Source organism: Thermobia domestica, chromosome 2, assembly GCF_964235325.1.
Source record: "Thermobia domestica chromosome 2, izTheDome1.hap1.1, whole genome shotgun sequence".
Taxonomy (NCBI): Eukaryota; Metazoa; Arthropoda; class Insecta; order Zygentoma; family Lepismatidae; genus Thermobia; species Thermobia domestica.
Window position 1 is genome coordinate 35,636,470 of NC_137455.1, and position 12,497 is coordinate 35,648,966.

The window sequence follows — 12,497 nt, forward strand, 5'->3', positions numbered from 1 at the left end:
TAACGAAATGTTAGTAAAACATTTTTTAGTGCAAAATTTTATCTGTATAGTGTTGTAGCAATAAACATTCTGCATTTTAGTTTATCCGAAGAAACAATATGTAGCATAATTTTCTCAAGAAAAGTTTCTGAAATACAGTTTAACAGAAAAAGTTGGTAACAAGATATGTTAATAAAAATTTTTAGTGCAAAAAGTTAATGTTAACGTTGTGACAATAAACATTCTGCATTCTAGTTTATCAGAATCGTTAGAAACAATATGTGGTGTAATTGTTTGCAAGAAAAGTTTCTGAAATACATTTTAACAAAAAGTTTGTAACAAAATATGTTAGTAAAATTTTTTAGTGCAAAATTTATCTCTATAGTGTTGTAACAATAAACATTCTGCATTTTAGTTTATCCGAAGAAACAATATGTAGTGTAATTTTCTGCAAGAAAAGTTTTATGGAACTTCGTTTAACAAAAGAGTTAGTAACATAATGTTAGTAAAACACTTTTAGTGCAAAAGTTAATGTTTAATGTTCTAACAATAAACATTCTGCATTCTAGTTTATCAGTAACGTTAGAAACAATATGTGGTGTAATTGTCTGCAAGAAAAAGTTTTCTGGAACTTCGTTTAACAAAACAGTTTGTAACATAATGTTGGTAAAACACTTTAATGCAAAAATTAATGTTTAATGTTGTAACAATAAAAATTCTTAATTCTAGTATATAAGACTCATGCCAGAATAAGAGTTTTCGCTTTGCTCTCAAGCCAGAAAAAGAAGAAACACGTATCCACGAAGTGAAATTTCTCGAGTTGCTACTCGCCAAATTTCACTTCGTGGATACGAGTTTCTCCTTTCTCTGGCTTGAGAGCAAAGCGAAAACTCTTATTCTGGCATGAGTCTTATATACTAGAATTAAGAATTTTTATTGTTACAACATTAAACATTAATTTTTGCATTAAAGTGTTTTACCAACATTATGTTACAAACTGTTTTGTTAAACGAAGTTCCAGAAAACTTTTTCTTGCAGACAATTACACCACATATTGTTTCTAACGTTACTGATAAACTAGAATGCAGAATGTTTATTGTTAGAACATTAAACATTAACTTTTGCACTAAAAGTGTTTTACTAACATTATGTTACTAACTCTTTTGTTAAACGAAGTTCCATAAAACTTTTCTTGCAGAAAATTACACTACATATTGTTTCTTCGGATAAACTAAAATGCAGAATGTTTATTGTTACAACACTATAGAGATAAATTTTGCACTAAAAAATTTTACTAACATATTTTGTTACAAACTTTTTGTTAAAATGTATTTCAGAAACTTTTCTTGCAAACAATTACACCACATATTGTTTCTAACGATTCTGATAAACTAGAATGCAGAATGTTTATTGTTACAACGTTAACATTAACTTTTTGCACTAAAAATTTTTATTAACATATCTTGTTACCAACTTTTTCTGTTAAACTGTATTTCAGAAACTTTTCTTGAGAAAATTATGCTACATATTGTTTCTTCGGATAAACTAAAATGCAGAATGTTTATTGCTACAACACTATACAGATAAAATTTTGCACTAAAAAATGTTTTACTAACATTTCGTTACAAACCTTTATTTTTTGTTGTTAAACTAAATTCCAGAAACTTTTCTTGCAGAAAATTGACACTACATTTTTTTCTAACTTCTGAGAAACTAAAAATGTAGAAACGTTTTGGTTACAATATACATTAACTTTTGCACTAAAATTTTTATTAACATATTTTTTTACCAACTTTTTCTGTTAAACTGAATTTCAGAAACATTTCTCTTGCAGGGGAATACACTACATATTGTTTCTTCGGATAAACTAAGATGCAGAAAATTTTCCTTTCATTGAAAATGTATTATAGGAACTTTTAAATAGTATGAATACAAACATTTACTTATATAGATAATAAACAAACAAACTTTATACTTAAATATGAAACTAAAATATCAAAAAGTAATCATAACAAGTGCACTTACAATTGGAATCCAATTTTGAACAATTGAGATAGTTAACATCTAAACCTCCACTGCTAAAGACTTAGAAATAATTGATTTGCTCAATTATAATTTATTATGATGTAACGTAGTCTTCACAGTAATAACTAGTTGGTTCATAAGTAAAAAAAATTTACTGATTTAAATGTGCAACTGATGGATGTAATTTAGTAGTGGATGAACAAAATAAGTTCATAAATGCTGAATAGCTTATATCACGTATTAGGACCTTGGAAAACAAAACATATAGCCAAAATACATATCAGTATGATTACTTTTCAGCTATATAGTCAAAACAATTATATATCGTTAAAAATAATATTCAGGCATATCTTTAAAAATGTATCAAAATACCACTAAATATCTTCAAATACGTGTCTAACTACATTACTTGTGAATAGCGTGCGCATTTTTAACTGGATATGTCAAATAAAATTATAGAAAATTTTAAAAATCTTTATCAAATATTTTAGTTTAATAACTAAATATGATTTCAATTGTCTCTCTAAATTCACAAATCTCTCATTTCCTTACACATTCTCCTTTTACAACTTTTCATCATGATTCTGTTTCACCCTTCTTCTGTAACTTTAAACATGCTCATATCACAATACTCTAAGGTTTCCATAGTCGTCTAGCTACACAAAACTTTTCAACTATCTTCTAGTAATTGAAATAATATACCAATCAGTACAATATCAAATAATTAAAACTAACTGTATAAACAAAATGCTTTGCATGTTCATGTTTATAATAAAGAAACGAAAATACAATTAATGTATGTGAAACTAAAAAACTATTAGGACGTAAAAATAAATAATTTAAATCATCCACCGTCTGTGCTTCTAACGTTTTTTCAGTGTTGCCAACTGCTAGATCATTTTCCTGTCGCTGTAGAAAAAATTGTAACGTTCAGCTTAAATATAAAAGTGTAACTTTCATATGTATTCAAATGATATCAATCATCTCCTGAACGAAGGTCTCCATCATTTTCTTCTACATGTTTCCATCAGCTGATCTTTTCCATTTGTACAGTTTCTGCTAAACGGCAAGTTATATCTATACATTTTGTATTCGATTGTCTTCTATGTACATCGCTTCTTATCTCTAGAAAATCCAATGTATGTTATTTCTCGTCCATCTTCTATCTGTTCTAGGTATGTGACCCACCAGTTCTGTTTCTGCTTCATTGCAGAGTATGTCACATCCTACATAGCATAAGTTTGCGCTTCACTTGCACTAGACTTGCGAAACTTTAAAAGTTATCTGATCTCTAAGTTAGCAGCAAGCGAGCATCTGCAAGAATCTAACAATCTGTCAGTTACATACTAGTAGCCAACTTGCATTAAAAGTTGTGAATTGCTGATTTACACACAGTTAGGGCCATTTTCGTTTCGCTTGCTGTTCTTCACTTCCTTCTTAGAAGTCTTACGATCATAGTATAGCCGGAAATTCCTCAATATCAAATATAAGAACACAATTATATTTCAAACAAAACAATTTGAATGCAATATGTTTTGTTAAAAATATTAAGCAGTCATTTATTAGGGCTAAGTCTCGATTTTGTTTAAAGTATAGAAAATATAATTATAGTAATAATTATATAAATACAAAATAGATTGCAGCACACTTCCTAATGCAATTTTTTGTCACAGAAATCACAAACTTCCAAAAAAGAAACTTATGAAACATTATTTAAAAATACGTTATTTTTACGTAGCATAAATGTCAAGTATACTGCGTAAAGCTTTCATTATATCTAAAATGCAACCCATCCTAACTCTTAATAGAGCTAGTTACATCATGCAGACGGTGTGTAGGCCAGTTAAATGGTATGCTTTATCCAGTGCTATCTTAAAACAAGCCACTTTTCATTTGCTTGTTTTTATACAGTAGATATTGTTACCGAATTAAAACTACTATTCTTATTGTAACAACAAGGCGTCTCAGTAACTCAGTCACGGTAATTCCTAATAGGTCGGTTAAGCCAATTGTTGTTATTATCTGAGCTGCCTCGTATCTGACGGCAAACATGGCGCTAGTGTACAGGAAATTTGCGGACCTACAAAATTTCAAAGCTAATAAATCTTGTCATAAACTTAAATACTATAATCAGTATATAAGGCTAATTCCAATAATAAGTACATTAATCACACTATTAAATGCCGTTACCTGCACTGCCGAATAAACGTTTATCTCTTATATTCCGTAACAACAAGTGTCGATACTTTTCCTTGTTTAGATGACTACAAGTTGTCCTTAACGTACACTACCTGTTATTACATATATATATCTCCACTTACTAGTCACTTCTCATACAAAGTCGCTCGGCGAGAAACAAATATGTTTTCTATATTTAAAAAGTGTCTTTAAACCATGCAATCAACGTGATTAATATTAGACAACTTATTATTCTCGGTTCATTTTAGCACACTGCAGTACGCAGTATTAGTACTGTGTACTAATTTCATACACAGATTTCAATAAAGAAGATTCTTCGTTAACTAATACCGTATCATGTTCTAATTACTTTTACATTATCCCCATCTAAAATTCTTGATCTAAAAATCTATGACCTAATGCCTCAATAAAATAGTATGGTTATGTCTCATACGAAATGTCTCCCTTTCATCCTAAAACACATTATGTCTGTTTCCCTCTACCACTATTATTTCTTCCCTTCATAAATTACTTATAAGTATTCGCTTTTATCCGTCTACTTTACCCTAAAACCTGGATATATAATACTATCGAAACAAAATAATCTCACTGATAATGTTAGCATAAAAACGTCCCAGCGTGTATGTCACATACGCACGTAAAATTACAATCTTGGTACTAATTCTTGTTCTCCATACTGTCTAATATATTCCGATAATTTAATGGCTAGCAGGGCGCTTTTCGTAAACGTAGGTCCAAGTTTGATTCACAGTGCTTTTTTCATATAAACCATAATAATCGTTTTACTTTTTTAAACTAGTTTTCCATCTTTCATAGCAAGGAAGTGTAAGCCTAAAACGTTAAAGTAAAAAACCATATGCTCTATACCTACAAAAGGCGCTTGTCCGGCATTCAATTAATGAAACTGAGACGCGACTTTGAGCTAAATAACATTTTCAAATACTCTCCTCTCATTTACAACACAAAATTCCTATCTATTAGTTTAGGACCGCTGTAAATCACGAGGTGAATATATAATATAAAACACGAAGCTTACCAAAAGAAATTAACTATATACCGTATTTTAGTTCCTGTAACTGTTTCAAACACGAATAAATCTTCTTTGTGGCTACGTGGTCTTTGTGGCTACGTGGTTAGCGTACGCGCCTTTGGCGTGGGGATTGAATTCCCTGCGGAAGCTCAAGGATTCTAATTCAACGTTAATCAGTAGGTCCATGTCCCACATAACTATGGTGCTAAAAAGGGACGCTAAACTTCAAATCAAATACGATTATTTGTACCATCAAGAAACAATAAGAAAAAATCTAAATTTTCTCATAAAATGATTACAAAAGTATCACATACCAAGCTTTTATTCAGCTCCTGCATTTTACAAACAACATTTTTTCCAGATGCGCCTCAAAATGAAAAAGGTTGGAAACCACTGACATATGCTAACAATTATAAAAATATTATTCGTCACCGAAATTCAAACTTATGTTCAGTTCAATAGTACTAAAGATAAAAATAAGCAAAATTCGAAGCAGGTGTAGGCTACCCAGTTCCTTTCCCCTACTGTAAATGTTAATACCACACACAAAATAATAAAAATTAATACCATATTACATAAGTAATCAGTTTCACACATCATTTAATGGTCTTTTCATGTAACACTAACTTCTTATATTCTGAAGATATGCTATGGTCCTATGAACAAGAAAATAATCGCATATTTATTATAAAATGTGTCCGTTTGTGTGTCTATACAACTATTCTTTTAATATGTAAAATAATAACTACGCCTCGTTCTGACGGAGAGGTCCAAACAATCCAAAATTCCTTGCTATTTGTTTATTGTGTTTGGCTTTCGGCGCGGAAGATCATAATTCGATTCCCGGCAAGTCACAGATTGTGTTCAATTTTAGTGCCATATAAGTAAAAAAACTCCATCAAACAAAAAAAAATTAGCGTACGGTTTTCCACGTGGGAGGGCCCTGGTTCAAATCCAAGTGCAATGACCAATATTAAATCCCTGTAGCCTCCATATTACATTACACTACACCTTAGTTAATTTATAATTACATATAAGTACATCGAGTCATATGATTTTCGATGCCGGAAAATCCGCAATCAATTCCCGATAAAAACAAACACTTCCGTCCTCCTTATACTCCCAACAATTACAAATGTTTTGCGTGTATTTCATTTCCAATGTCCCTTCTCATACGAAAAAAAGAAAACATAAACATAAAACAAGAAAAAAACAAAGCCAGTACTTACAGATAAATTCTTCTTCTCTGTTAACTTCTATAGAATACAATTCACCAACTCAAACGCATCGTGCTTTTATTTCTTCAAATGTAACCACTTGATTTGCATCAAAGTTTGTATACCAACAAAAATAAATCCAAAAAGTTCTACCAAATTCTAGAACCTCACTCTCCATAACTCATATATTACATCCTCTGTGTCGCCCAACCTTCCCTGCGGGCACTTATGTTAAAACAGATGGCGGTCTCTTTTCTTAAAGAACCCTTGTCGTTCTGAATTAATTTTCCTGTCGCGTCCTAAACCTGCCGGGTTGCAGTTTTGTTTGTCTGTTGTTTACCCAAACAATTAATCTTTAAAGGATTGCGTTTCCGTTTCAAAAAAGTCTTTCAAAATCAAACGGTTGACATTAATTATACACTTCAAAAACCATGCGTGAATTCTTTACATTATTACTTCCTTTATATTAAAATGTCCACCCTACCCAGAACTAAATTAACATTATTTTCACATTTAAACCCAAAACAATTTATTTTCAGTAACTAATGTTGTTTTCTTTACATTTTTCGCTATAATTCAAAGCACTACAAAGTCTGCCGATTCAATTCATCTAATGTCACACCCTCATTACAAATGCATTTACTTATCACTTTACATATGGGCGAGCTCTGTTTAGACATTCAAAATGTTACAAAGTACACAAAAATAATTAATCAACATAAAGTACAAGCACAGCCAACCATTTCGTTCAATTTCCTATTTAAACCTTTATCAAAAAATAATTCATCCTGTCACTTTAACATGCTCTACAAAGGAACGCATATAAAAGAAAAAAATGGACAAAAAATATGTAGGTCGTTATTACGTAGGCAAAATAATGAGACTACAGTCCGGTACAGCGTAATTACATGTCAGTAATTGTTCCTAAAGTACCGGTAAAAAGAAAGCCGTAATAATTCAATTACAATTGAACCTTTGTACTTCAATGAGAGTACTTAGAGTAATTACAATATTCATTACTTCAACGACAGTATGTACATAGAGTATAAGTACTTTCAAGGTCAAAAATGGTCCATGGATGCAGATTATTCTACTGTGGTACCTATGTGTTCAACAATTTTATTTTGCGATTTCAGTATTTACAGTATTTACAGTACAGAAACCAGTACTTACAGACCTGATTAAATTAATTCAAAATAAGATCCACCATGGGAGCTAATCCTGGGACAGGCCGAGGAAGTTCAACCCTAGAATCAAAATTAAACACACACACATGCCCGAAATCTCCCGCCCCGAATATATACAGAAATAGGAGCCGCTGGGATTCATTTATGGTTTCTGTGGCGATAAACCTTAGTATTATAGGCCATAGATTTTGTTACACAAGTACATAGGAGAAAGTATCAGCTATTGCATTACTATACCAGACAACATTGTGAGAAGGATATAATTCACATTCGAGGTTAAGCTTAATTCTTATCTAATAATTGGAAAGCTTTTTAATCAAAAAATTATCACATAAAAATCAGAACAAACAAAATAAATAAAAATATTGTATCAGTTTTACATATACATTTAGACCTGTGAGAAAAGTAACATTTACCTTCAGCACGCAAACTTTCGATTAATTTCCTATATGATGGTGGTGTAATACCCCAAACAGATGTTGAAAAGACATTCATCCTAGCTATTACCACGTCTCTGTAGTCGTAATCTGATAGGAAATTCTGTGCTTCACGATTTTTCTTAAACACATTTTCGAAAGACGAAAATTCCACTTCTGAAAGTCTAAAGTAAAAAAAGAAAAAAAATCGTGTTGAGGTTGCACAGAGCGGGTCATCGAACTATTATACTTCAAGCTTACCTGATTATATCCTTACATTTTAAATAGGATGAACAATATATCGTTTTCAACAAATCCGCACAACGTTTACAAGGACGAGTAAATAAAGGCAAGATTTTAAACGAATCACTTATGATCAGTAGCGTAGCCAGGATGTGTGTTTGGGGGGGGGGCAAGCACTGTTATAGGTACATATAGAAAAATTAGAAACAAAAAATATATAAACATAAAAACATATTAAAAATTACAAACATTAAAGTACCAAAGTACATTGTCGGACCTCTTTGGGGGGGTCCGGCCCCTCTGGGCCTCCCCTTCCCTACGCCACTGCTTATGATAGAAATAAGGGTTAGACAACAACGTACAACTTGAAAATCTTATTTAACAATCGGAACACAGTCAGTGAACCAAACTCAGAAGCTTCCGATATGCAAAGCTGTGGAACACACCCAATGTTGGTAAGCTGAGCTTTTCCCTGGCTAAGGTCGGCCACCAATTATCGTGACATTTATTCTTTAGTCCAGTGATGGGCAGATTCTTTTGGGAGGGGGTGATAAAGCAATCAGAGTATATTGCTCCTTGAATAAACTTCGTACCAACTTTATGTATATTAAGTCAAACAAAGAATCGACACTAGACGACCTGGAAATACGAGGGGGAGTCTGAAAATAAGTTTCCCCAGGCGTCTGTGGATAGAGGTGGAGATGCAAGACCAAAAATACCATGTCATATTAAAGATTAAACATACCTTTATTTTTCCACATAAGTATCCCCTGTACACCAATGTCCAAAATTATTGTCGCATATGTATAAATATGTTGTTCTCCGAATATAATTTGATAACGAATTCGCCCGCTATTTCTTATAATGTTAGTATGTGTGTAGTCGGTAAAGACAGGTATGTGGCAAATTTCATGTCAAGAAAGCAGTAAATAAGAACATTGAAACGAAAATAAAACTTTCTTGTCCATTTTGTTTTACTCATTCTAATTTTCGTATTTATAATTATTTTCCTATGAAATTTACCACAAATATATATTTCCCGATTATACACATAGTATCAGTATTAAAGGTGTCCTGCAACATCATTATCGAATTATATTCTTACAAGAAGACAGTTATAGATATGCGACAATCATTTTTGGACATGAGTGTACATTGGGACATTTGTCATACCGGTCTATAAACTTCAAAAACTCTTCTAGGAAAAATTTTGGTATTAGCATACGAAAGAAGCGTCGCATAGCTTCTGTGACTTTAGCATTGCTTCCAAAGCGCCTGTCGGTTCATTTTAATCATGTCATCAACCATCCCAACAGTTTTGTCTGTAGTGACCGTGCATGCCTTTCTAGGTCTCGGTGTGTCCAGCACTTGCTGCCGGCTCTCACTGAATTTTGTACACCATCTCAGCATCATTTGTTTCGACATCACATCAGGTCCATAGTAATCCATAGGCGGTTTCGGATTTCTGCTAGCGATACGCCACGTGCCCATTCATAGCGGACAACCGCTCACACTTCCTCCTTTGACCATAACGTCAAAATGTGCCTTCTCTTCATAGCTACCAGGTTCAGACTGAAAGACTCGTCTCCGCCAAGGATGTTATAAAATAGAGGATCTGCCCATATGTATCTTCATCATATGAACTCAATGAAGCCGTAAAACAACCGAGCATCGTCTGAGCCGGCACGTCTGATTGGCTATTCTGGTTTCCGGCATGATTGTTCGCTCGATACATTGCGATCTTAGTGGCGCAGAGTGGGCAGAGTAGGTGTGGTGAAGCTGTGACGTATGGCTTCACGATTTTGTTGTATGGGCAGATCCTCTATTTCATAACATCCTTGGTCTCCGCTTTATGCAGGCCATTCTACCATGTTGCAGGCGCTGCGATTGCGTTCTCTGAAAGCTCGCAAGCAAACTTGTGTCTGGGTGTGTTGCGCGTGCAACCGCTACCTTGTTTTCCCCATTACTGTTCGGTTTCCTGGGGAAAACGAGAGGGAAAACTTATTTTCGGGCTCCCCTTCGTAGTTCTAAAATTTATCCTGACGCTTCAGATAACCAAAGAAAAATGAGGACAAAAATGGTCCCTGCGCTTGCAATGGGGCTATGGGTTAAAAAACGCAAGAAATAATTTTAAAAATATTCCAAATAACGAAAATTTTTTTAAAAAATATAACACTTGAAATGAAAATAAAAGATAAAAGACTACTCAATAACGCTAAATTAGCACTGGAATATTATGAAAATGAAAACAGCGAGACACTTCTCTACGATCGTAAAGAAGAAAAGGTAAAATAATAATAATAATAATAATAATAATAAAAATAAAAATAAAAAAATGGAAAACAACTTTCGACAGAAGTAATAGAAGAAAATACCAAATATGTGGAAAAGGAAACAGATTGGGATGCAAGTGACAAGATGGAGAAACTACTAATAACAAAGGAAGAACAAAGAAGTTAACAAGTACAAAACTTTATAAGCATATTGAAACTTAGATATTTCTTGGAAGACAAGAACAACCTTAATTATTGACCATAGGCGCCGACTTTGGGGGGGGGCAGGACACTTTTGGCCCCCAAATATTTAAAGGTAGGGTCCACGCCCCTCCAATATAATCCAGTCGCGGAAGAATTAACAAAAAGAGCAAGAATTTCCGTCATAAGCTTCGTCGTGCTTTTAATTAAATATTAGGAACATCCCTCTTACGTTAGGCCTATTCAATAGAAAACGCGTTTTCAAAACTGTACAGCATTGAAGCTTCAACCAACACTCTGGCAGCACTGATATGACAAGTGAAGATCAATATGGTGCGTAAAGTTGCAGTGAAGTTCCCAAATTTTGAACTTCAATCTGTTTTATTGGCTTTAGGCAAATTTGACTTAGGTCGGAGCGGATGAAGCGGAGTAGCAGACCGAGAACTCGGGGAGGCTGGAAAGAAGAGGGGCTTCATCAAACAGTTGATAGAAAACGGCTGAATATGATGATGTTCATTGTTTGGCTCCTCCAATGTTTTCTTCAACTCGGCGCCTATGTTATTGACAATGGCAGTGAGATATCTGGTCCATCAACATACCGGGCTTGGGAAAACCATTGTCTTCCCGCAGTTGGAAGACGTGGATGAAATAGAACTAGAAACAAATGAAATACCATCTGATCCACGCAAACTGCTAGAACATACCAATGAAGTGATAAAAGAAGAGGAAAAACACTAGATTTGGAAAAAGTATACAGAGAACTCGCTAAATAATACTGAACAATCGATTATGTGCACATTTGCTATGTTAAAATTTTTAAACCTTAACTACCATAATGGTTGAACTAATCACGAAAAAAAAATTAAGATCAATCAAATGAATGCAGGGAAGTCAATAATGATCATAGACGAGATTCAAGATTTAGCAGTAGAAAAGCATATAGATATTATCCCCATTCAGAAACGTTACGCCAAAAATAATTAACTAACAATAATGGGATCAAAGGAGATTATCTACGCAAGAGAGGAACCTATAAAAAATAACGCAGATGAAAAACTAGACACGGGAGAGAAACTGAACGAAAATTACACAAAAGAGAAGCCGATGGCGATAATAATAAACAGGAGCACTTTAAAACATTAGATTTAATAAAATACTGAAATCCGTGGGCAGTTAGCATAGAACTCAAACCAGATATGGGAAATTCCAAAATCATAATTGCTACTGCCAGTTTAGTCTAAACCGCGATCTTTTTTTTTTAACGACCCTAACAAATATTTGTTAAACGTATAAAACTGACGAAATACTAATCTGTATTAATAAAAATACCAAATCGCCAAACTAGTACATTAGAAATGGAATGGTCTACCATTACAGATTTCATATGTCATGATGACTTATTGTGACCACTCGACCTACTTTATGGACTGGCACAGTTAACCACCCAGTTCGTGTTTGCTCCATTCTTGGACTCTAGTTATCTTCGTGCACATTCAAGGTGTATCCCCCGACCTTGGTTCGCATTTGCGATGTAACTCCTGTACTCACACAAAGGGAGTGGGATAACACCACTTCGTGCCAGACTGAAGTAATGAGTGATTCTAGTTTATCCTAATGGTCGAGTCGGCCCTGTTAGCGAGTCAGGTTCTTTCATGCTCTGCAGGTTTGGCGCCAGAGCATTGTAAGGCAGCTGCCCTCCCGCTTGTCCAAGCACTCGCCACAGCATT

The 12,497-nt window shown here is 33.7% G+C and overlaps 1 protein-coding gene across 2 annotated transcripts in view; it reads right to left on the reverse strand.

Annotated features, from left to right (window-relative positions):
- The window catches only part of LOC145679667 (piezo-type mechanosensitive ion channel component-like), a 215,593-nt gene that overhangs the window by 48,409 nt on the left and 154,687 nt on the right, over positions 1 to 12,497 (reverse strand). For both annotated transcript variants that reach the window (XM_081750243.1, XM_081750242.1), the window contains exon 13: positions 8,054 to 8,238. In XM_081750243.1, the coding sequence (XP_081606369.1) occupies positions 8,054 to 8,238 (185 nt within the window). The remainder of the gene's footprint in view (positions 1 to 8,053; positions 8,239 to 12,497) is intronic.